This window comes from Cydia strobilella, chromosome Z (assembly GCF_947568885.1).
Source record: "Cydia strobilella chromosome Z, ilCydStro3.1, whole genome shotgun sequence".
Classification (NCBI taxonomy): Eukaryota; Metazoa; Arthropoda; class Insecta; order Lepidoptera; family Tortricidae; genus Cydia; species Cydia strobilella.
The window spans coordinates 38,867,486-38,893,013 of record NC_086068.1 but is presented as its reverse complement, the minus strand read 5'-3'; the positions used below and the strand labels follow the sequence as shown (position 1 = coordinate 38,893,013).

At 42.2% G+C, this 25,528-nt stretch overlaps 1 protein-coding gene across 1 annotated transcript in view; it reads right to left on the bottom strand.

The window, feature by feature from the left end:
• LOC134754818 (uncharacterized protein CG7065-like) overlaps positions 1-25,528 on the bottom strand; it is a 156,234-nt gene that overhangs the window by 121,534 nt on the left and 9,172 nt on the right. Inside the window, exons 3-4 of the mRNA XM_063691206.1 lie at positions 22,173-22,334; positions 15,541-15,655 (exon numbers count right to left, since the gene is read on the bottom strand). Of these exons, the coding sequence (XP_063547276.1) occupies positions 15,541-15,655; positions 22,173-22,334 (277 nt within the window). The remainder of the gene's footprint in view (positions 1-15,540; positions 15,656-22,172; positions 22,335-25,528) is intronic.

Genomic DNA, 25,528 nt, shown 5'->3' with positions numbered 1-25,528 from the left:
TAATAACCTATCACATCTGGACATGAAACAATCATCATCATCATCATCTTATTTGTATTATTATTTCATTATTATTTGTATTGTTTAAGCATTTATTAATTAAATAAAAAATTTACACATTATAATAATTAGAACACATTACTATTCTGTATTTAAATTGTATTATTTTACATATACATGTATTTTTTTTAAATTACAATACATTCAAAATATTTAGATAAGTACGGTTTTTACTCACTATTATTTTTAGTCGCTACAATACATTACAATACATTATTATAAATTCAGTCATATTACGTTAACTAATTTATCATAAATATACACATATTCATAATCATAATCACATCGTACATCCAAATTTGTACCGTTTACCTTTAATTTACTGCACTACAAAAATAACTTTGTATTAGCATACATTTCTACAGGAGAACAAACTTAATTTTGCGTACGAGTAAGTGCCATACGTAACTTTCTAGATCGTCTGGCAGGTAGAAGGCCCCGACCAAATCGTCTGGCTTATTTTTTTTATGACTATTTAGATACTTAACTTTAACCTGTAAAAATTACAGATTGCCTCAAGAACCTTTTTTGAATTTTTTCAAAAAATATTTTGCACGCGTCTGGCAAGGTTAAAGACCCGGCCTAATCGTCTGGCATAATTTTTTTATGACTATTTAGATATTCAATTTTCACTTGTAGAAATTACTGATTGCCTCAAGAACCTTTTTTGGGCACCAAAAAAAAAATTCTTTAAAAATTTGTAGGTTGGTTTAGACCCGCTACCCTGCAGCCAGACTTGTAGTGCTGAGGTAGGGTAAGATAGGAGAAGCATCAGGCAAATTTTCAGCTTGCCTCAAGGACCTACTCCAAATTTCCACCAGCTCTCGGACCATACTACCAAGTAGGGACAGAGTAAACATTATTGCTGAAAATAATCATTCGTCCGATAGCATTCCAACATCATTAAATAATAATGATACTAACAATAATTGTTCATTATGTAAATGTGGGGGACGATTTACCTACCACAACCCTGCACGTGTCCCCAGGGTGGTGCTAAACGAGTGACAAACCTGAGGCGAAACATATAGGCAAAGATTGCAAGAATTGCGATGAATACATTTGGAAATGCGATTGGCTCATCTTCGGGCCCACAAATGCACAGCTGCTCTCAGAGCACTTTAACTAGAGATGTCGGACCTTCTGTTCGCATCTTGCAGATTAATATAGAAGGTATAAGTGCTGCAAAAAGTGATTACTTACATAAGCTACTGCATGAAAACAAGATAGACATAGTTAACATTCAGGAAACCCACACCAAAGATGATTCCGATCTTGAGAGGAGAGGGCGGTTTCCTGGATATTCCAAAGTAAAAGCGGTCCACCATCCTAATTACGGTGTAGCAACCTATGTAAAGTCCAACCTCAACGATGCCCAAGTGGTAGACGCCAGTTACCGAGATCTCATTTTCACCATCACTATCCGGATCGGAAAACTAACTGTCACCAACATTTACAAACCTCCAAGTGTGAAATGGACACAGAACCTTCCATCAACCCAACCACATCCATGCGTATTTGCGGGCGATTTCAATAGCCAACATACTAACTGGCGCTACAAGCAGTCTGATGAAAATGGGGAAGTTCTGGCACAGTGGGCTGACGTCTGTGGTCTGCATCTCGTCTACAACGCCAAGGACAGGGTCACCTTCCGTTCCGCTAGATGGAAGAAAGAGTACAATCCCGACCTTACGTTTGTCTCCAAAGATCATCTTGAACAACCACTGCCATGCTACCGTACAGTGCTCCAGACTTTCCCTAACAGCCAACACCGTCCAATTGTCCTACATGTTGGACTAAAGCTACCCCTAACAAACTCAATGCCACTACCACGTTGGAACTATGGGAAAGCTAACTGGAAGGGTTTCGAAGAACAGCTCGACAAAAGCCTTAGGACAGCATGTCTGGAACCTTCAGCGTCAAATTATAAATTTGTGGAGCTTGTACTGAAATCGGCTAAGTCTAACATTCCGAGAGGTTACCGAAAGGAGTATATTCCTGGCTGGAATTCAGAGAGCGAGGAACTATTTTAGAAGTACTAAAACTGGCGACCACTGCACTGGGGCACAGCTGTTGAACTCATTAGACAAGGCCCGGCATAACAAGTGGAAGGCAACAGTAGAAGCTATGGACTTCAAGCGTTCGAGCCGTAAGGCGTGGAGGGTTCTCGACAGCCTAACAGGAAAGCAACACAACCGAAAGCAAAGTAGCAGTGTTAAACCAGACGCCATCGCCGATCGCATGGTAAAAGTAACGAGAGCCAAGCGCGATAAACTTTTTACCAAAAAAATTAAAAAAGACCTCAAAGCACTTAAAGAGAGTTCCCCAAGGAACCAACACATTGCCAGACCGTTTGAAATCGGCGAAATAACGATAGCTATTAAAACATTAAAAACCAACAAAGCTGCAGGTCCAGACGAGGTTTATAACGATTTCATTCAACACATGGGCCCGGGCGCTATAAGCTGGTTAATATCACTGTTTTCTTTCATTCTTCGGCACAACCGACTTCCACGAGAGTTTAAACTGGCAAAGGTGGTTGCAGTACTAAAACCGGGAAAACCAGAAAATCAACCAGAGAGCTACCGACCAATCGCACTTCTTAGCTGACAACTGAAGCTTCTTGAACGTGCTCTTTTGACCAGAATAGAGCCATTCATAGAGGCTGTCACCCCACCTGAACAAGCTGGATTCCGACCTGGAAGAAGTTGCACGGATCAAGTTTTAGGCCTTACGACCCACATCGAAGCTGGATACCAGAAAGCGCTCAAGTCTACAGCCGTTTTTATAGACTTGACAGCTGCTTATGACACAGTGTGGAAACAAGGCCTCATGAGTAAGGTGCTCAACGTTATTCCAAGCAGAGAGGTAGCGGATCTAATTAATAGCATGTTGAGTGAACGGGAGTTTGAGGTCTTCTTAGGCGATTCCAGAAGTAAAAAACGGAAACTAAATAATGGTCTGCCACAGGGATCAGTGTTGTTGTGATGTATGCATACTGCATGTAGGATGATTATGTCTTCTGTTGACATGTGTCTATATTTCCGATGTTCATTCCTTAAATACATATAGTTTTGGTAGCACGTATTTTCAATGTTATCCCGTTATATTTTTTTTTTTTTAAAGATAAGTAGTCCCATATTTCACATTGGCGACGAGCTGGACTCGCGTTACGTGGTATTCGATGTTGGATTTTGCACGAGCTGTGTACCTTGTATAATATAAAAGTGCGGCGTGTTCTGTTGTGTGGGCGAAATGGCGGTCGGTAAAATTGAACCATTCGACGAGAACAAAGATAAGTGGTCGTCATACGTGGACCGTCTTGAACAATATTTTGTTGTCAATAGTGTTGATGAAACAAAGAAAGTTGCTACACTAATTACCTTAATCGGCGGCCCTACTTATGAACTGTTAGTAACCCTTTGTTCACCAAAGAAACCACACGAATTGAAATATGATGACATTAATAAAATTATGCTACAACATCTGCAACCAACGCCTAGCATATTAGCTGAGAGGTACAAGTTTCGACAAACGCAAACTAAAAGTGAGTCTATTTCGGACTACGTGGCAGCTTTGAAGAAGTTAGCTAGAACGTGTGATTTCAAGACGGGATTAGACGAGAATTTAAGGGATCAGCTTGTCTGTGGATTGTTTAGCGAGACGATCAGACAGAGACTTTTTGCGGAAGATGACATTAAATTGTCAAAAGCTTACAAACTAGCCACCGCCTTAGAAGCGGCAGAGACGAACGCGGCGGCAGTGATGAACGGCAAGCGGCCGAACGACGACGGTGCAGTGGAATGTCATGCTGTCACGAGTGAAACTCACCGCAGCGAGGGACGACGCGCGGCAGCGGCAAGCGGCGAGCGAGTGCGAGGCCGTTACGGCGATGGCGCAGCCGGCGGGAGCGGCGCGCCGGGCGCAGCTGGGACTTCGGGCACGGGCCAGTGGCGCGCGGGTCAGGCTAGCGGAGCGGCTCGCGGCCGCGGCGCCGGGAGAGGCTCGAGTCGCTCGACTTGTCGGGCTTGCGGCGGACAACATGATGCAGCCGGATGCAAATTTCGCGTATACGTATGTCGTGTATGTAATCGGGAAGGCCACCTCAAAAGAATGTGCCCTAAACTTGGCGCGGGCGGCGCGAGTTACACAGACGGCAATTACTTGGAAGAAGTAAATGATTCGGATACCGACGATAGTGTCGAGGTAATTACTCCCATTTATAACATAAGGTGTTCAAAAGACTATAAACCGTATACGTTAACCTTACTTGTTAATAATAAAGAATTGGAAATGGAGATAGACACGGGTAGCCGTATATCGTGTATTAGTTTAGATTGCTATCATAAAATGTTTAAGAACTGTGATTTAATAAATTCTAATCTGTTTTTGCGGTATTACACCGGTCCGCCCGTAACGGTTGTAGGCAAAATAAGGCCTTTTGTTAAATATAAAGATAAGGTAGGGGAATTCAATTTGTATGTCATGAATGATGGAAGGACATCTTTAATTGGTCGCGAATGGATGGAGGAGCTGGATATTGTACACCGCGATAGTTTCCAGTGTAATAGTATAGTCACGGGAGGTAAATTTGATTTGCATTCATTCAGTTCCAGATACGCGCAGGTTTTTGAAGACGGGCTGGGGTGCTACACGGGCGAGCCGGTGGGCTTTCGACTGCGAGACGGCGCGATGCCCGTGTTCTTGCGCGCGCGCCCCCTGGCGTTCGCTTTGCGCGAGCCGGTCGACCGCGCGCTGGACCAGATGGTGAGTGACGGCATCATAACCCCGGTCGAGTGTTCGGACTGGGCCACGCCAATTGTACCAGTAGTCAAGTCGGACGGCTCGATTCGTATCTGTGCTGATTATAAACTTACGCTCAACAAATGGCTAGAAATAGATAGGTATCCTCTGCCTAGGATAGACGATTTGTTAGTAAAATTAAATGGCGGGGACAAATTTTCAAAAATCGATTTAAGTCAGGCTTATGCGCAATTTCCGTTGGATGATACCAAGAAGTTTACCACAATTAATACCCATAAAGGCCTATTTCAGTATAATGTTTGCTGACTTACCCACGATTGGGGTCTATCTAGATGATGTGATAATAACAGCGAAAAACGACGATGAACATTTAAAAATACTTTGTCAGGTTTTTGACAGATTGCAAAAGTACGGTCTGAAAATAAAGAAAGAGAAGTGCACTTATTTTGCAGAGTCGGTCACATATTTAGGGTTTGTTATTTCTAGAGAAGGAGTATCAGCATGCTCAAGTAAAGTTGAGGTTATCAATAAAATGTCGAGCCCACAAAATGTTTCGGAGTTGCGATCGTTTCTTGGAATGATAATGTACTACGCAAAATTTGTTAAAAATTTAAGCACGATATTATCTCCGATGTATGAATTACTAAAAAAAGATGTTAAGTTCGTATGGAGTAAAGATTGTCAGGCCGCATTCGACAAAATAAAAAAAATGTTACAGTCAAGTGAGGTGCTGGCGCACTACTCGAGCGAGCTCCCGCTGGTGCTGACGACGGACGCGAGCAGCACGGGGGTGGCCGCCGTGATCGCGCACCGCACGCCGGGTGGCGAGCGGCCTGTTGCCTATGCGAGTCGAGTGCTAAGTTCAGCTGAGAAACACTATTCGCAGATTGAGAAAGAGGCACTTGCGATTATATATGGTGTTCAAAAATTTCACCAGTACTTATATGGAAGGAAATTTCTTTTGAAGACGGATCACAAGCCGCTGGTTACCATTTTTGGAGACAAAGCCGGAATACCTGCCATGGCTGCGAGTCGACTACAGAGATGGGCGGTGATCATGTCTGGGTATAATTTCGACATAGAGTATGTGCGGAGTGAAGAAAATGCAGCGGACGCCTTGTCGCGATTGATTACCGGGCCCGATAGAACGGTACGATCGGAGGTAACTTATCTTAATTACGTCCAAAACTTTTTACCTATAACAAGCACGGATATTAAGAAAGCAACGTGCAAAGATCCCATTCTAGTAAAGGTTTTGATGTATATTGCTTCGGGATGGCCTACTTATTGTGACGATGAGAGTCTTAAACCATATTACATCCGCAGAAATGAGCTGTACATGGAGGCCGGATGTGTACTATGGGGCTATAGGGTGATAGTGCCAACTGTTTTTCAAAATAAAATTTTACAAGAAGTACATGTTGGACATGTCGGCATGGTGAAAATGAAGAGCACGGCCCGCAGCTATGTGTGGTGGCCCGGCATCGACGCGGACGTGGAGCGCGTGTGCCGCGAGTGCGCCGCGTGCGTGGCCGAGAGCAGCGCGCCGCCCCGGGCGCCGCCCAAGCCTTGGCCGTATATTACAGAACCATGGACGCGTCTACATGTTGATTTTTTAGGCCCTATTGAAAACGAATCTTTTTTTGTTATTGTAGACTCGACGACTAAATGGATCGAAATTTTTCGATTGTAAAAACGACTTCCTCATCGGTAATTAAAGTTTTGTGCGAAACTTTTTCTCGATTTGGTTTGCCTAGGTCGATTGTTTCGGATAATGGCCCTCAATTTTGTAGCGCACAATATGATCAATTCTTGCAATCAAACGGCATTAAAAAAATACTGACACCGACTTACCATCCCGCGTCGAACGGCGCTGCTGAAAACGCCGTAAAGCTCTGTAAAAAAGCAATCGAGAAAGCAAAGCGAGAGGGGGTGGATATCGACTTAGCCTTGCAAGCATATTTGATGGCGTACAGAAACGCAATTCATGGCACTACGGGCGATTCTCCTGCACTGTTGCTTCAGAAACGTAGGCTGCGCGGCCGATTAGATTTACTTCGTGGAGGGGAGGAGCGGGAGCGTACCGTGCAACGCGCGCAAGAGCGGCAAGTTAGAGCAGCTGGGGGTCGTGAACGTCAATTTCAAGTTGGGGACCTGGTGCACATGCGTGAACAGGCAAATCCGGATAGGTGGGTAAAGGGTACAATTAAAGAAGTAGTAGGCTCTAGGAATTACATGGTGGAAAGGGCGGATGGTAAGCTAGTTAAAAAACATGTTGATCAAATTAAGCACAGTTTGCACAATGGTACTGGTACTCAGTTGGTGTGGCCCAGTTGGGATACGTCTGGTGAGGTGTCTGGTCCGGCCGACACTGCAGGGGCGAGTGTCGCGGCCGCGCATGAGCACGGGCCCGCGCCGGCCGCTGCTGAACAAGCGGTACCGTTGCCGAGAGCCCAGGCGGCTACTAGTAGTTATGGTCGGCCCTTAAAACCCGTTAGATACTTCCCTATGCCGGAAATTGATTAAAACTGTTATGTTATTTTTATATGAAGATTGCTTATTGATTGATTGTTTTGCTTATTAATGTAAATTCTCTAATGCAGTATAGTTATCTTAAAATAAGTGTGAGGGTGTGATGTATGCATACTGCATGTAGGATGATTATGTCTTCTGTTGACATGTGTCTATATTTCCGATGTTCATTCCTTAAATACATATAGTTTTGGTAGCACGTATTTTCAATGTTATCCCGTTATTCCCGTAAGTAGTCCCATATTTCACAGTTGTCACCGAAGCTTTTTAATCTTTACATCCACGACCTACCATCAACGGAAGCTAATAAATTTATCTACGCAGATGATATAGCACTGGTCGCACAAAGCAAATCCTTTTCTTCTGGGGAAAAAACCCTTACAGCGGATCTAGACAGGCTGGCAGAATATTTTAAGTTTTGGCGACTAATTCCCAGCGTAACCAAGACGGAGGTAACATGTTTCCATCTAAGCAACCTAGTGGCTAACTACCAACCTACGGTTTATTTCAACGGCGAAAAGCTACGGTATAACCAATACCCTAAATACCTTGGAGTTACCCTTGATAGATCACTCACGTACAAGGAGCAGTGCACAGGCACGTGATTTAATTGATCAGATAGAAAAAAAAGACTATGTCAACTGTCAGTGTCACTTAGCTGTCATTGCCGAAAAATAACAGACATAACGGCCCAACCCTTTCTGTTACCTTGCGATTTAGTGTTATCATATGGTTATCATTGAGATTTTTGACGACCTCAGCACGACCCAAGGACTTCTGATTCCCATTTGGACAAAGATTGAATCTACTTTTGACAACTTATTGGCACTGCTTATTGGACAACGTTTTCTTCCCTTACGACGACCCGACCCCTGCGCTGACCCTTGGACTTAGTTTTGCAAGAAGAATGAGCGAGTTTATGCGAGCAGATTCTACAAACTGGCCCCACATGGACCTAGTTATGATTTTAAATTATTATCATAACAGTGATAAGCACAATGCCGCCGAAATTAGAGGAGCAAAGGCCCTCCTGTACGTATCCGTGAAATACATACATTAAACATTTTGTTATTAACATTGTTCGGCAATGACAGCTAAGTGACACTGACAGTTGACATCGTTTTTTTTTCTATCTCATCAATTAAATCACGTGCACAGGCATTAGTGCCTGATCTGCTATTAAATTTCACAAACGTCATCTCGGTCACTTAAAAAAATATACTTAATAAATAATACGAAAAAAAATAAAAGAGCTGCATTTCCGTGATCTTTATGACGAATACTATCTTCAAAAAACTTTACCTACCCAATTGGCATTTGTCATTCGCTACAGACGTGCGTAAAGGAACCAAAACACAACCTGCAGCTATTTTAACAGCTCTTGGCTGGGTTTTGTTTGGTTTCGGTTGCAGCAAGACTAAACGTATCGACGTTGTCAACCATATCACAGTAAGCGAGCCTGACTCCGATAGCGATTGTTTTATTCTAGAACACCTTATTAGGGAGCAATTTAAGATCGATTCGATTGGTATATCGAAAAAAGAGGCCCGCGATGCTGAAGATGAGCGTGCCATACAAGCACTAGAGAGCACAGCTCACCGTCTGCCGGGTGGCCGTTTTGAGGTAGGATTGCTATGGAAGGCTGATAATCTGGACATTCCTGACAGTTACAAGTTAGCACTGTCCAGATTCCTCAGCTTAGAAAAGAAAATGGTTAAAGATCCTTGCCATGCTAAACGTTATCGTCGCAATATTCATATGTTACCCAAAGAATACGCTGAACAATGTTCTTCTCGCCCTGCTTCTGGACGTCCTGTTTGGTATCTTCCTCATTTTGGCGTGATTAACCCAAATAAACCCAATAAGTTGCGAACGGTACACGACGCAGCTGCAAAATCTCACGGCGTGTCATTAAACTCTTTGTTATTGACTGGCTCTGATCTTTTGCAACCTTTGCTGGGTATTCTAATGCGTTTTCGTGAGGGTGCCGTCGCTTTAAACGCTGACATTCGTGAAATGTTTCCGCAGATCAAAATTATTGAAAAAGATAGAGACGCGCAAAGATTTCTGTGGCGAGATACCCCTGGTGAACCGATTAGAACGTACCGCATGTCATCCATGATTTTTGGCGCCGCGTCGAGCCCATTTACAGCCATACATATAAAAAATAAAAATGTTTTAGAATGGCAGGAAACTTACCCTGACGCGGCTCGAGTAATCATCGACGACCATTACATGGACGATTGCATTACTAGCTTAGACGACGCCGGCAAAGCTGCCAAGCTGGCAGCTGATATTTACACCGTACATACTCACGCCGGTTTTGAGATGCGCGGCTGGACGTCGAATAATTCTAGTGCGCTTTCGTTGTTACCTAAAGAATCTTTGCTCGAGGTGCCTCACTCTAATAATGTTGACGTTGAATTAGGTCGCCTGCCTACGCCCGTTCGCACGCTGGGTCTTATCTGGCAACCCGCTAACGACCTGATTGGTTTTAATACTGGTATTAGGAAAGATACCGTGTTGCCGGAGAAGCTAACAAAGCGAGAGGTTCTAGTGCACGTAATGAGAATTTATGATCCGCTTGGAATCCTTGCACCAATCGTCGTTCGTGGTCGTATTATGTTTCAAGACGCTTGGCGCAAGGGTTTGAACTGGGACCAAGAGCTCTCTCAATGTGACAGCGCCGCGTGGAAGTTATGGTTTCAAGACCTGATCTCCACTTCCAGTTTACGGATACCACGCCGCTATAACTTGAGCGATCTCGAGGTAGTAGAGTGCGAATTACATGTGTTTTCGGATGCAAGTGAGTCCGCCTTTGCTGCTGTGGCCTATTGGTGCTTTCTTTATGTGAATGGTAATGTAAGGCTCTCCCTTATCTGCAGTAAAGTCCGCGTGTCCCCAATTAGGCCTGTCTCTATTCCTCGTTTAGAACTTCAAGGTGCTCTAATGGCCGCGCGTCTTGCCACGTCTATATGCGAAGCCCATCGACTGAAGCCAATGAGACGTGTTTTCTGGTGCGACTCAATGACTGCGCTGGGTTGGCTCCGTAGTAATGCGCGCACCCTTAAACCCTTTGTATCTCATAGAGTTGGCGAGATACTGGAGCTTACCAACATCAGCAAGTGGCATTGGGTACGGAGCGACCTAAACGTAGCCGATGATGCCACACGTGTCAAACGTTTTGTGCTCTCTCCAGAATCTCGCTGGATTTCAGGGCCTACATTTCTCCTTTCCTCGGACTGGCCCGCTGAACCTCAAATTGATGTCAGCGGATTTGGCCGCGAAGAGTATTAAAATTGATCTGCCCGCACCAATCTCTGCGGATCCAAGTCGATTCAGCTTATGGCTGAGAATGTTGCGAGCAACGGCAAAGGCGCATCAATTTATATCATTATTGCGAATGCGTAGTATGAGAAGACGAGAGGAAAACTTTAATCTTCCTCGTCTTGAAGGACTCTTTTGTACCTTCCACTCAACTTGCACATCCTCTCCTGGTACCTCTGATTCCCCTAATATCCCAACAAGAATAACCGCGACCGATTTACGCCTAGCCGAGTGCCATATTTTGCGGCAAAGCCGCGGATTCCTTCAAAGACGATATTTTGCGGATAAAGAACCGAGACCCGTTGCCACGAAGCAGCCGCCTTATCAAACTGTGCCCCTTCATAGATGACAACGATCAACTTCGAATGTGCAGTCGAATAGTCGCAGCAACAGGCGTCACTGATGAAGTTAGACGACCGCTGATTTTAGACGGAAAACATCCAGCAGTACGCCTCCTAATAGCCAGATATCATCAAAAGCCTGGCCATGCGAACTAAGAAAAAGTCTTGAACGAGCTCCACGAAAGATTTTGGATTTTAGGCCTTAGAAATGCTGTCCGTGTAGCGGCCAATGACTGCCAGTTTTGCAAACTTCACCGTGCCAGAATATTTCAACCCCCGATGGGAGATCTACCGGAGTCTCGCTTGGCTCATCATCATAGACCGTTCTCTTTCGTCGGCCTGGACTACTTTGGACCCTTGTTTCGGTTGGTCGAAGAAGGGAGAAGCGCTACGTTGCCCTATTTACGTGCCTCGTCATCCGCGCCGTACATCTTGAAGTGGTACACAGTTTATCGACGGACGCGGCCATAATGTGTCTACGCCGTTTTATTTCTCGTCGAGGAACACCACAAGAGATCTGGTCAGACCACGGAACAGCCTTTGTTGGGGCAAACAGGGAGTTACGAGCTCTTTACGGCGACTCTGTTGAAGATTTTGCCGCCAACGAATCGATCAATTGGCGTTTCATTCCTCCCGCAGCACCTTTTATGAGTGGAGCGTGGGAGCGGTTAGTTCGCAGTGTTTTTTTTTTTACTTTTTACTTTTTTTATTTTTATTTTAATGTTTTAATCCATGATCCAATTAATTAATTTTATTTTTACCTATGTCTGACGTACCTAATTTTTCAATGATAATTTTAATTTTGAATTTTATAATTTTATTGTACCATTGTAGTTTTATTATTTTATTGACAGTGTTAATCAAATCAAAACAAACCAAAGAAAACCTTACATTTAAGTATCTTTGTGCTCATCCGATTGTGTCTGTGTTTGTAACTTAGTTACTTAATAATTATTAACAATAGTCTTGTAAGTTTTGTACATGTACCTAATTACTAACACTTTTATTATTATTCCTTTATTTATTTTTAGTCTTAGGCTAGGCTTTTTACAATATGAGTATAAAAGCCATTATTATTATTATTATTAAAGAAGCTTTAAAAGTTACCCTCAGAGAACGGGCTCCCTCAGACGAAGTTTTAACACTGTTGGCGGGGGCTGAAGCCCTTGTGAATACGCGACCACTAACCCATGTCTCGCTCGATTCCGACGCTGATGAGGCTCTAACACCGGCCCATTTTATACTTACATCTTCCACCTGGGCGCCCTATTCCCGCTACCCTAACCGAGGCGGATCTACTTAGCAGGAACAAGTGGCGCAGAGCAGTGAGGCTAGCTGACCATTTCTGGCAGCGCTGGGTTAAGGAATACCTGCCCTGCTTGTCACCACGTGTAGAAGGAGGGTCACCGCCTAATGTCGCAGTGGGTGATGTCGTGATCGTTTGCGACTCCAACCTACCTAGAGGCTCGTGGCCTAAGGGTCGCGTCACCGCAGTCTTCCCCGGTAGAGACGGGATAATTAGAGTGGCAGATGTTGCTACCGCCGCTGGAGTGTTACGCACACCCCTCAAAAAGCTCGCAAAAGTCCTCGTTTCTCTTTAAAAAAGGGGAGAATGTGCAAGACTGCACAACCTTTTTTTATAAATTTACCTTTTTTACGCATTTTATGTTTATGGTTTTGTCTATTAGATATTTTACTATTTGACATTACATTTTGTTTTCTCCTAAAAACCAGTGCCTATTATTTCAGTCGTATATAAAACTGAATTTTGACAAATGTCATCATTGCCGCACATTTTCGAACAAGTTGTTAAGAGCTCGCAGTCGATTTGAAAACGCGCGAAGATACGACTTTTAGACAGTAACCGACCGCTTGCCACCTGCGTGAATCAATGTGACCGCCCAAACAGTATTGATACTTTCGCAACATTATGCATCACTTTGTAACTTTAGTTAGGTTAAAATTAAACTTTCGGTAAATTTGATATAATTGTTTATTACTCTTATCATATCTATGTATTCATATAATACACATAAATTATATAGTATGATAATAATGATTGCACTAAGGTTATATATATATAGAAATTGGCGTAGGCACTAGCTAAAGCGAACTGCCATCTGACCTTCCAACCCAGAGGGGAAACTAGGCCTTGTTGGGATTAGTCCGGTTTTCTCACGATGTTTTCCTTCACCGAAAAGCGACTGGTAAATATTAAATGATATTTCGTACATTTCAAAACAATTTTTGATTTATTTTTTTCAGTGAAAAAAAAAATGATTTATGAAGGAAAATGTCAAAAAAATACTATCGCCCCCCTCTCTAATCTTCAAAGTTTATCAATGAAAAATAATGAAATTTTAACAAAACATTAACATTATCATATATTACAGAAAAAATATAATCAAATTCAATAATTGTGACGTTTTCTTGGCTTCATGTTCAGACCTTGGATATCATCTCGTGTCAAAGATCTTGTTGAGACGAATCGAACGAGCCCAAACACGAAGTGGTTTCACGGCCTGGTTGATGAGTACTCTTGAGCACCTCTCGGCTTCATGGTGAGACCCTGGGTATCATCTCGTGTCAAAGATCTTATTGAGACGAATCGAACGAGCCCAAACACGAAGTGGTTTCACGGCCTGGTTGATGAGTACTCTTGAGCACCTCTTGGCTTCATGATCAGACCTTGGATATCATCTCGTGTCAAAGATCTTGTTGAGACGAATCGAACGAGCCCAAACACGAAGTGGTTTCACGGCCTGGTTGATGAGTACTCTTGAGCACCTCTCGGCTTTATGATCAGACCCTGGGTATCATCTCGTGTCAAAGATCTTGTTGAGATGAATCGAACGAGCCCAAACACGAAGTGGTTTCACTACCTGGTTGATGAGTACTCTTGAGCACCTCTTGGCTTCATGATCAGACCTTGGGTATCATCTCGTGTCAAAGATCTTGTTGAGACGAATCGAACGAGCCCAAATACGAAGTGGTTTCACTACCTGGTTGATGAGTACTCTTGAGCACCTGTCGGCTCCATCATCAGACCTTGAATTCCACCTCGTGTCGAATATCTTTTTGAGACGAATCAATCAAGCCTAAACACGATATGTGCCATTTTCAATCAGAAGGGTACTTATTGTCGGTTGTCAATAAGGCGCTATTTCCATACAGCTTCAATTTGAAATCAACCTTATTGACAAGCGACAATGTGGTACCTTTTGGTTGAAAATGTCTCATATTACCAATAATAGATGATAATACTGTAAACTATACACGAAAATAAACAAGTACTTACAACCCAAGGATTAAAATTTCTGGTCGCAGTTTATACGCACACAGTACAGCCAAACACGCGAACAAATATAACGTTTTACACGGCGAGCGACGGACACAATGATAAATAACTTCGCCGTCGTCGATGCAAAATGCGGAGCCGATCAACAAACGTCCTGCCTCTACCAGCTCCCGCGCGGGACTGAGGCCGCAAGCGCCCGTCACCGGTGATATACCAATAAAAGGGGAAGTTTTTAAAAAATCGTCAGAAAATAAAAGTTGCAATTTAAATAAAATGAAGTACAGCAACAGTTTAAGTAAACATTGCAGATTATTTGATTATGCAATCTACGTCGAAAATAAGTAGATTTTCGGAGAAATTGTCACTTGTTTTGAGGTCATTTCTGGAGAAAATTGAATTCGTTTAACTTTCATTTCCTCGAACTCGTAAGTCATATAACAAGAATGTAATCTGATAAACCTAGAGTACAGAATATGTGTAATACAAATTTACCATTTTTAGCAGTCCAAACTTTACGAAATTTACAAATAAGAGCATCAAAATCAGTGCTTTACACGAGTTTACCTAAACGTCCATCAGAAAAAAATTCATTACTAATTTAGTAAGACTTTTTTCAAAAAATTGATCTGATAAACGTAGAGATAAGAAGACGTGCTAATAGAAACCAGTACTTGTTATTTCAATTAGGTAACAAAAGGTGTACAATTACACAGAAGAAATCTATCAACTTTACATTTTTGCGACTAAAATCGTAACCGGGCTCTTAAAAACACTGCTTATGATTAATACAGTATCTTTATTTTTGTTGTCGATCATTGGAATTAATTTTTGTTTGAAAATTTATTTCTTTATCTTTTGATCAAATTAAAAAAATTATTAACGTTAAAGCATTCCTGAGAAGTAACCCAACGTGGGATTTCAGGGTCTGTCCAATGGCTAAGGTCACCCTGTATAAAATACTCTTGTATGAAACGTTGTTGTCGCGTGAATCGAGACTACCTATACATGTTACTGACCATACCACTTCGCACCATGCACTTCGCGACCAAATTACTACCAGCAAGTAAACATTGGCGGCCATTATAGAGAAATGTAAATTAACATTTCATGGTAACCTGACGGTTAAAATATTTTTGAAAACTTACAGCGTTTTATAAATGGGGTAAATAAACTTCTGCTATATCTACTAATCCTACCCATCAATGACAATCGCCTCACCTTCAGTTTTAGTCCCTCGTTCTGTTTGTATGAAAGGGTGCTCGTCGAAAAGACTTAGCGGCCAAACATTTCTCATCGCTATCTTGATCTTGTGTTTTTTCCCCGAAATGTGTGTCTTAAAAAAAGAGAAAGTATATATTAAAGCGATTATGTAAAAAATAATTTAAATTTAACACGTGTACTTATATTTAGTACATTCGCAGCGTAATTACCTACTTAGCATAACAAAAAAAATGGAAAAGACTTACAAATAAAACTAGAGACCCGTTGCGGCGTCAACACGCCGCTAGAGTATGGTTCTAAAAGTTAGGTTGCCTGTCCACTGGAGCGGAGCGGTAATCGAGGAAAAAACCCAACAATAGAATTTCATTAAAATTTCAGAGCGGAGATTTTTCCTCGCTCATCGCTCCGCCACCTCGCTCCGCTCCTGTGGACAGGCAGCCTAAGACTGAACGCTTAATGAAATCAGGAAATGTGACGTCTTCAGATGAATCACTGGCTGTCACTATCTATTTGATGCTGACTATACCCACAGAATATGAAATCTTATACATAATTATCCATACTATATACTATATAACTATATTACTATATTATTACTATATATTTTACTATATACATACTAATATTATAAATGCGAAAGTCTGTCTGTCTGTCTGTGTGTTCTCTCTTCACGCTTAAACCGCTGAATCGATTTAGATTTTTTTTTTTTAATTTATGTATTTATTTAGGGACTTTTAATCTTAAGATTACGCCAGTCCCATCGTACCTTAATCTAAATTACACTCATCTACGGCCTGTCAGTATACTGACTAATATAATTATACACAAATAAATATATCTCCTTTGCCTCTTCTGAGATTGGTGCCGCCAAGATGCTTTGAAAAGCGCCTACATCTAACCTATTAATATTTAGTGACTTCATCAACAATTGTCTTTTACCTTCGTTCCGTACACATTCCACCAGTATATGTTGAACATCCTCTACAATATTGCAAGCTACGCAGTTCGGGGATGGCTCTTTTTTCATCATAAAAGCGAACTTCTTTAGAGGAATGTGTCCTGAACGAAGTCTTAACCCTATTTTAATTAATTTCCTACTTAACCTAGCACTCATAAACCAAGGAATATGAGGAGGTTCACATTGCATAGTCCTGTACCATATACCTTTTTCTTTGCAACGCTCATCAAAGTGTTCTTTCCATATCCCACGTACTTTCATATTGTATTTATGTAACTTTACTGTAAAGTCTGGTGTAATATAAACTTCTGCTCCAATTGTGCGGGCTTCTTTTGCTAACATGTCAACCTCCTCATTTCCTCTTAATCCTATGTGTACGGGGATCCATTGCAGTCTCAAAGACATATCAGTAGGTAAGGAGTACAATTTATCAAGCACAGTGTAAGCTATCGCCATTTATGCGAAAGTCTGTCTGTCTGTCTGTCTGTCTGTGTGTTACCTCTTCACGCTTAAACCGCTAAACCGATTTAGTTGAAATTTGGTATACAGATAGTTTGAGTCCCGGGGAAGGACATAGGATACTTTTATCCCAGAATTCACCCCTCAAGGGGGTGAAAAGGGGGGTGGAAATTTGTATGGGGAATCAATAACCGCTAAACCGATTTAGATGAAACTTGGTATGGGGATAGTTTGAGCTGTGGGAAAGGATATAAAATAACTTTTATCCACGAAATCATCCCTTAAGGGTGTAAAAAATGGGGTGGAAATGTATAGTGTGGACCAATTTGGGGGTAAAAAAAGGATGGATTAAAAAGCAGATAAGAATTAAGGTACCCAAATTACTAATTCCACGCAGACGAAGTCGCGGGCAAAAGCTAGTAATATTATAAATGCGAAAGTCTGTCTGTCTGTCTGTGTGTTACCTCTTCACGCTTAAACCGCTAAACCGATTTAGTTGAAATTTGGTATACAGATAGTTTGAGTCCCGGGGAAGGACATAGGATACATTTTATCCCAGAAGTCACCCCTCAAGGGGGTGAAAAGGGGGGTGGAAATTTGTATGGGAAATCAATAACCGCTCAACCGATTTAGATGAAACTTGGTATGGGGATGGTTTGAGCTGTGGGAAATGATATAAAATAACTTTTATCCCCGAAATCATCCCTTAAGGGTGTAAAAAATGGGGTGGAAATGTATAGTGTGGACCAATTTGGGGGTGAAAAAAGGATGGATTGAAAAGCAGATTTGTTTAAGAATTAAGATACCCAAATTACTAATTCCACGCAGACGAAGTCGCGGGCAAAAGCTAGTTTCTTATAAAATGGCGACACGTTTGTATAATTTTAGCGTATTATATTTCGGTGGCGTACACCAGCATGTTTTGAGATCGTTAGTTTTGATGCAAAAAAGACATAATTATTGTCTATCTTTTCGCATCTTTCTAAACTAAAAATCATGATACGCGACCGCGATATGATACGGTAAATCAAGATTTCGTGGATACGATGCCTTCTTGTCATTTGGCTCTCATGCCTAAAATTTCATAGGGCTAGAGTATAATTCATATTTAATTCTCTTTTTCCTATTATTCATGAGACTGAAGTTTTCAAACATTTTACAAACATTCGTGACATTCCGTGTCTTGGCTATACCGCGAAAATCGAAGTTCAAATTGCGGGCATCTTTCTCTGTCACTCTAATTACGCCTTCATTGGAGTAAAAGAGAAAGATCCCCGCAATTTGCGAATTTCGGTTTTCTCGGTAGACCCTCTGACCTAATAATAGACATAGTATATACACGTAGTTATAGACATGAAACCGAGCGACCAGGGGTAAGAGAAAGACATATTCATGAGAAAGACAGTTTCATGTATGGCAGCATAATCCTTTTTAGGGTTCCGTACCCAAAGGGTAATAACGGGACCCTATTACTAAGACTCCGCTGCTGTCCGTCTGTCTGTCACCAGGCTGTATCTCACGAACCGTGATAGCTAGACAGTTGAATTTTCACAAATGATGTATTTATGTTGCCGCTATAACAACAAATACTAAAAAGTACGGAACCCTCGGTGGGCGAGTCCGACTCGCACTTGGCCGGTTTTTTCTCTTTCACTTATAAATTTCAGTATTTCGCCATCGCCTCCATTTCATTCGGCATTTTTTCATGGTCGGGTTATGCCATCATAGCAAACCCGACCATGAAAAAATGCCCGGTCGGTGATAAAGATAAAGCATGGCACTATTTTCTCTTTCCTCTTATAGGAATCGCAATAAGACTATCTTTCTCTATCAAAGAGGCCCTTGAACCTAATTTAGTTTTTTTTTAATTTACTTTTTGAAAGTATGTACAACGACTGGACCGCGACCTTGGTACCGTCAAAATATCTCTTTCTCGCTCTCTGCGTACGGCAGCCCACCTTAAGCGCCTAACACATTACCGCACCGCACTGGTCATTGTGCGATGCACGTATAAGTAAGATCGAGAAAGAGATATTGCTTTCTAACCGTAGCCGCTTTATAGCCATATTTAACAGACCAGACAGAGAGATCTTAAAAGCCGTTAGAGACTACCACACCTCACCGCGACCTTGGTGCGATGCGGCGCACGTATCGATAATGCGCAAGGTGGTCACCGTACGTACGTTAAGGACGCAGCTATAAGTTAGAGCGAGAAAGAAATATTATAGCCGTATTTAACAGACTATCGTAAAAGCCGTTAGAGACTACCACAACTCACCGCAGCCTTAATGGTGCGGTGCGGCGCACGTATCGATAGTGTGCAAGGTTGTCACTGTACATACGTTAAGGACGCAGCTATAAGTTAGAGCGAGAAAGAGATATTTTGACCGCACCAATACGGCTTTTCGAGATATTCTCTTTTTCGCTCTCACTTATGGGTGTGGCGCACCAAGATCGCGGTGCGGTGCGGTAGTCTGTTACGGCTTTTACACACGATCGCACATACGCCCCACTGCACCAAGGGCGCGGACCGATGCGGAAAATGGGGTTGGCCGGTCGAATTATTAACAGAGGGCACCAGCATAGCTTGCCCTGTCAATCCCTAGAATTGTGTCAATTTTTTGTTTTTTTAATGGCCTGGATGCCAGCCGTTTAATAAATTATTTATTTGGCAGGCAAGAAACCCAATTTTTACAATTTACAAAAAAAAACAAAAAATACAGTGCAAAATACTAAAACTTACAACCTAAAACAATGAAATAAAACATTTACAAACTTATGGTCTAAAGATGGCCGTTCTCGGACCGGTGCAGTTTTCGCCAATGTTTGTTAAATTCGTCACTGTAGTCTTTAGCTACCAGTGACAGAATTTCATTGTTAGAGGCTAGCAGTCTCGCCCGGAAGGCAGCCGACCTGGCTCTCAGAATGGCGAAGAAGTCAGGGACTCTCGCGTCCGCAAACATGCCCTTCGCACTGCAGAAACGCGGTAGTTTCAACAGAATACGAAAGGCGTTGTTGTACTGTACCCTCAGCGCGTTGAAGGAGTGCCTGGTGTACCTGTTCCAAAGCTGACAAGTATAAAAACATTGGCAAAAGGCTTTGAACAGGGTCACCTTTACCTCACTCGAACAACGCGCAAACCGTCTAGCCAACATGTTGCACCGAACCGCGAGAGCCCTGCGCTCCCTCTCCATATCGGCGTCATCTTTCAAGTACTCGCTCAGGATGTGTCCCAAGTACTTGAAGCTCGTTACAACCAGAATTGGCGCACCACTCATACACACCGTAAGTATCACCTCCGGACCCTTCCCTGACCTAAAAACGAGCATTTCGGTCTTAAGCACGTTATATTTTAGGCCATGCGTACTGGCATAGTGTTCGCAGATTTTAAGCAGCTTTACAAGACCATTTATCGAGGGGCTAAGAAGCACCATATCGTCTGCGTAGCTCAGATTGTTAACACATACGTTACCAATGTGGCAACCGACGTTAGAGCTTCTCAGCTCCCCGATAAGGTCGTTGACATATAGGTTGAATAGGTCCGGAGATGTCAACCCACCTTGGCGCACTCCACAGTCTAGCCTGTAGTCGTTAGACTGTGCGTCACCCCATTTTACATTGTTAGTTTGGTTCTCGTACCAGAACCTCAACAGACCTACAACCTCGGGAGGTGTTCCAGACGTGAAAAGCTTTTTCCACAGCAAATCATAGTTGACTAAGTCAAAAGCGCGGCTGAGGTCTAAAAAGCACGCGTACACTGACGTCTCCCTTTTAACATAGTGATTCACTGTGTACTTCAGACCTAATTTTGCAGAATCCGTTGAAAGTCCTGGACGAAAACCAAACTGCGCCTGATCAATTTTAAGATTCCTAGTCAATTCGGGTTGTAATAGCCTCTCGAGCACTTTGCCGATTATCGTAGCCAGAGAGATAGGCCTGTAATTGTTAAGACTAGACAGGTCGCCGGTTTTATTCTTAACAATAGGAACAACTATTGTTTTCATCATATCAGGAGGAAGATAACAGTGGGCTAGGCAAGCATTGAAAAAATCAGCTAGGACACGATATAGCTCATCACTACCGTAGAAGATGTGCTCCACGCTAAGTCCATCGTGCCCCGGGGACTTCCCACGCTTCATATTTTTTACTGCATTGGCAATATCTCTCATTGTAAAAACGAGGTTATTGTCGTGAGGGGTCACCGGAACCGAAAGCCCCGACGGGGGCACACCTTCCACGCTCAAGGGCGTAACCTTGAAATGAGAGGCGAACATATCCGCTATATGTTTAGGCTCACTAACATTGTTGACTGAGGCTGGCAACCCTTGTTTACTATTAAGAGCTTTTGTCGCTTTCCAAAATTTTGAAGAATTATTATTAGCGCGATTTAAAAATTTAAGCCTAATTTTATAGAAAAAGGGGCAAGCTATGATGGCGCCATCTCTGCAAACCTTTGACAGTTGCCAACCCCATTGGCTGACCGTTTACCTTAAAGATCCGACATCATTTAACATCCTCATAAGAACAAACCTCGCCGTACGTGCTTTTTGAAGTAAATATAGATGCTTTTCCCCACCGATTTGTATGGTTTATGGTGGGCTGGTGGGCTACAAATTCTGTCCCTCACGGGCGCACGCGGTACGCCACTTCTATAGGATCCTACCTTCTATGGGCCAAAGCAACAATAAAATAAACATGTGTCATTTTGATGAGTACGATGTGGATGACACATGTCTGACATGTTGTCAAACACAATAATAAAATTTTATGGTGTTTTAATATAATTTTTAGTGTGGTGTATGCATGTTACAGTCTCAAAACAAATATTTGAATGGATTGGATACCTTACATACATTGGATAATATAGGTTTGAGTTCAATTCAATCTCAAGTTAGAACAAAGGTCATGTGGTACATTTTTTCAAATTAACTTTTTAGTACTTTTTGGGGAAAAAATCAAAAAAACTAAGAGCTTATTGCAAATCTGTAGCATGAGACGAATCTAATGACATATCATTTATCAAAATCGGACCATAACTGTAGATCTGATGGGATAAACAAAAATCGGCCTCGCGTAATATATATATAGATAGATAGATTATATAGGACTTACTTTAGTACCTAAAAAAAATATAGCAGTAGACGTAAAACAATATTAGGTAGGCAAGCATTGGATACCTACAGTCAAAAGTAAAAGATAGCGAATAGTTTACCTGCAAAATGGTCTCGCCGCTGCAGACGGCGGCACACGGGTAGCAGAGGTAGATCCACTTCCCGGACACGTCGCGCCCGCGGCGCTCCACCATGCAGCGCTGGTTGCCATCTTCGCAGCTGATGCGCAGGCTGTTCAAATGCTCTTGGAATTCCTGCTCCGCCTGTAAACACCCCTCTCTATTACACACTCATTCTACCACTTAGGTACTAGGTATTGTGTGCGACTCAAAACCCGTACCGCATAACCTAACTTGTATAATAGTTCCTTCAGATCACAAAAGCGTTTGTTAATATACGTATAACTTAACAGTCTTAACACACTGGCGATTTACAAACACTCACCGCTGCGTCCACCCGCTTCATAACCGCTAGTGTTATAATTAATAAAAACGCGCGGTTATTCGTGAAATGGTAAAAACTATATTGGTAGGAAATATCACAAATAAAACAGTTACAATCGTTAATTACTTTATTCATAAAATAAATAGTTATGTTTTTCGTTTTGCCAAATGTCATACTCACCAAGAACTGCATCACCATACAAGTAATGGTAGGTTCACACACACTTCTTTTCATAATAATTACTAATAACCAGAAACACAAAAGGGTCGCATGTCAAATGAAATCACGTGAGGACTGAGGTAGACTAGAGAAACCTGTATATGTAGAAATACGTCAGAAAAATATACGAAAATCGGCTTATTTTTGTGATAGGAGGACCTTATGAAAACCTCCTAATTGTTCTTTGACATTACAACTAACTATTGTAAAGTGCGGTAATGCGACCAATTCCATAAAGGGGTTAGTAGGGCCAAAGAGGATATAATAAGATAGAGCGGTACTGTCATAGTAAATTTTGTAACCAATGTAAATTCACTGCCATCTATCGACATACTTTAAAACTAAAAATGAAGATTTATAAAAATACGTTAAAATGTATTTAAATATGGATAAATGTTTTTTTTTATTTGCATTAATTATTTTTATATGATTTTGACCCATGTTCTTTCACTGATAATGCGTTATAAATAACCAACGAAACCGTCAACGCCCTCTATACGAGAGTAGGCCAAAGCTAGTGGCGCCATCTGATCGAGAATCAAATTTTCGTGATTTTCGAGGCACGTTTTTTCTTTAGACTGTATCCATCTATTACGGAGTTATACTCGTATCAAAGATAGATATAACTCCGTAATAGATGGATACAGTCTAAGGAAAAAACGTGCCTCGAAAATCAAGAAAATTTGATTCTCGTTGAGAGGGCGCTACTAGTTTTGGCCTACAGTCGAATAGCTGGCGTTGACGGTTTCGTTTGTTATTTAACAATTTTAACGCATATCAGTGAAAGAACATGGGTCAAAATCATAAAAATAATTAATGCAAATAAAAAAAATCATTTATCTATATTTAAATACATTCTATCGTATTTTTATAAATCTTCATTTTTAGTTTTAAAGTGTGTCGACAGATGGCAGTGAATTTACTGGGGTTACAAAATTTACTATGACAGTACCGCTCTAGTATAAGTTACTCTATGCTCGTATCTATCTTTGGTAGGGCCAAAAAGTTATTACCTAGAGTTAGACCAAGAAAAGTCTGCAACGATTTTGACAGCACACGCAGTGCAAGTATTATTTATACGTCATATTTTCATAGAAGTATGATGTTTAAAATAACACTTGTACTGCGTGTGTTATCAAAATCGTTGCAGAATTTTTTTGGCTAACTATGTAATTGTAGGTCGTTAAAATCTAAGAAAAAATCTTGTTTCGAATTTGACGGCTGCAGCAGATGGCGCTGTACCTACCCTCGGCTGTTTACATTATGCAGCAATTTTAGTTATAATATCAAAAGTTAACGTTGGGCACGGGCAGTCCAGTTGCTGTAAGACATGGCACCGTACAATGGTCGGGGAGCCCAAGAGAGGATTTTTGGAGTCACTCGAGCACATCAGTTAAGATATGGGGGATACCTTGCATCCTGTTGAGTACCTCCACCAAGTATGCGTCTTGACACCGAGCAGGGAGTCAATAGTCAGGTCATATTTTTGATAAAATCGATTTCGACTGGCAAATCATGTTACTTTTTGGAAACCGGGTTTTTTAACCTAATTTGACCCCGCTGAATCCGAATTTGCCGGTTGCTCGATCGAAATCGTAACCGGAAGTGAGATATTCAAAATGGCGGCCATTATTACCGACTCTAATGAGTTCCTTGTATGGAGACCAGGGGCGTATTTACCCTAGGGCCAAAGGGGCCATGGCCCGGGGCGGCAGGCTGCGGGGGGCGGCGCAGGCCGCCGCTGGCTTTCAGTTTCAAGTGCCTCAGTGGCACCCCAATAAAAAAAATGTGGTGTTACTGGTACTAGACATAATTTAATTTAAAGTAAGTAACTATTCGTTGTCTATTGCCAGTAGTCACATCAAAATTTTTACAGCGCGTTTGCGCCCCTTTTCCTTCTACCTTAATTCTTTACCCACGCGGATTCTCGACGAGTTCTCATGATGTCGCCCTGTGACGTCGCTCTTCACATCGCCCTAAGGCCGCGAGCTTCCGTTAATGCTTTTTGGCCCTGGTCTGTAACAAACGCCGTAGGTCGCGTCCCGCGTCCGGCGTGACGCTGTGCGCGACGTACGAATGCTTCCTATGGAAATGCACTATAGTGGTCTCTCTCACACGCCAGACGCCGCGGCGGCGTACGGCGTTTGTTGCAGACCAGGGCCTAACGCTGCATGCTTGACGTCGGCATTAACGCCGTGAGCGACGTCTAGACGCCGGCCATTGCGTCAGCAATCGCTATACTTCCTACGGTAAATAAAGGCACCGTGTACGACGTCCGTACCTCTGTGGCGCACGGCGTCCAGATGCTGACGCCGACGTCAACCGAAAACCGTACACTATTAACACTATAATTATTGAGTATAGAATTCAGAGGCGACCTGGGAGTTGGGGAACGGGTCAGTCGGAGCCTAGCACAAAAAACAAAGCGCGTTCTTTTAGTGGGTACTAAATTTCGCATCATTCATTTAGTGGTTAATTACTCAGCAAAACACTGATCAATATACGCAAAAATCATATTGAAAGAGAACTTATAATACCTAGTGGTATTGAATAAAATTAGAGTTCAGACACGACACGAAGGGAAACATAAGGTGTAAGTTAAAAAACAAACAGACGGACCGCAAGCAGGGTATTGAACTAAAGACCCTAGGATGCCGAAGGGAGCGCACCACGTAAGGCCGAGATGCTGCAGAGCCGCTATTATAGGTAAGACCCAATTTACAGTGTTATTACTAGTGGCTCTGTGAGCTGCAGACCTCGCGTTAAGCTTAGAAAACGTAAAAGTGAAAAATAC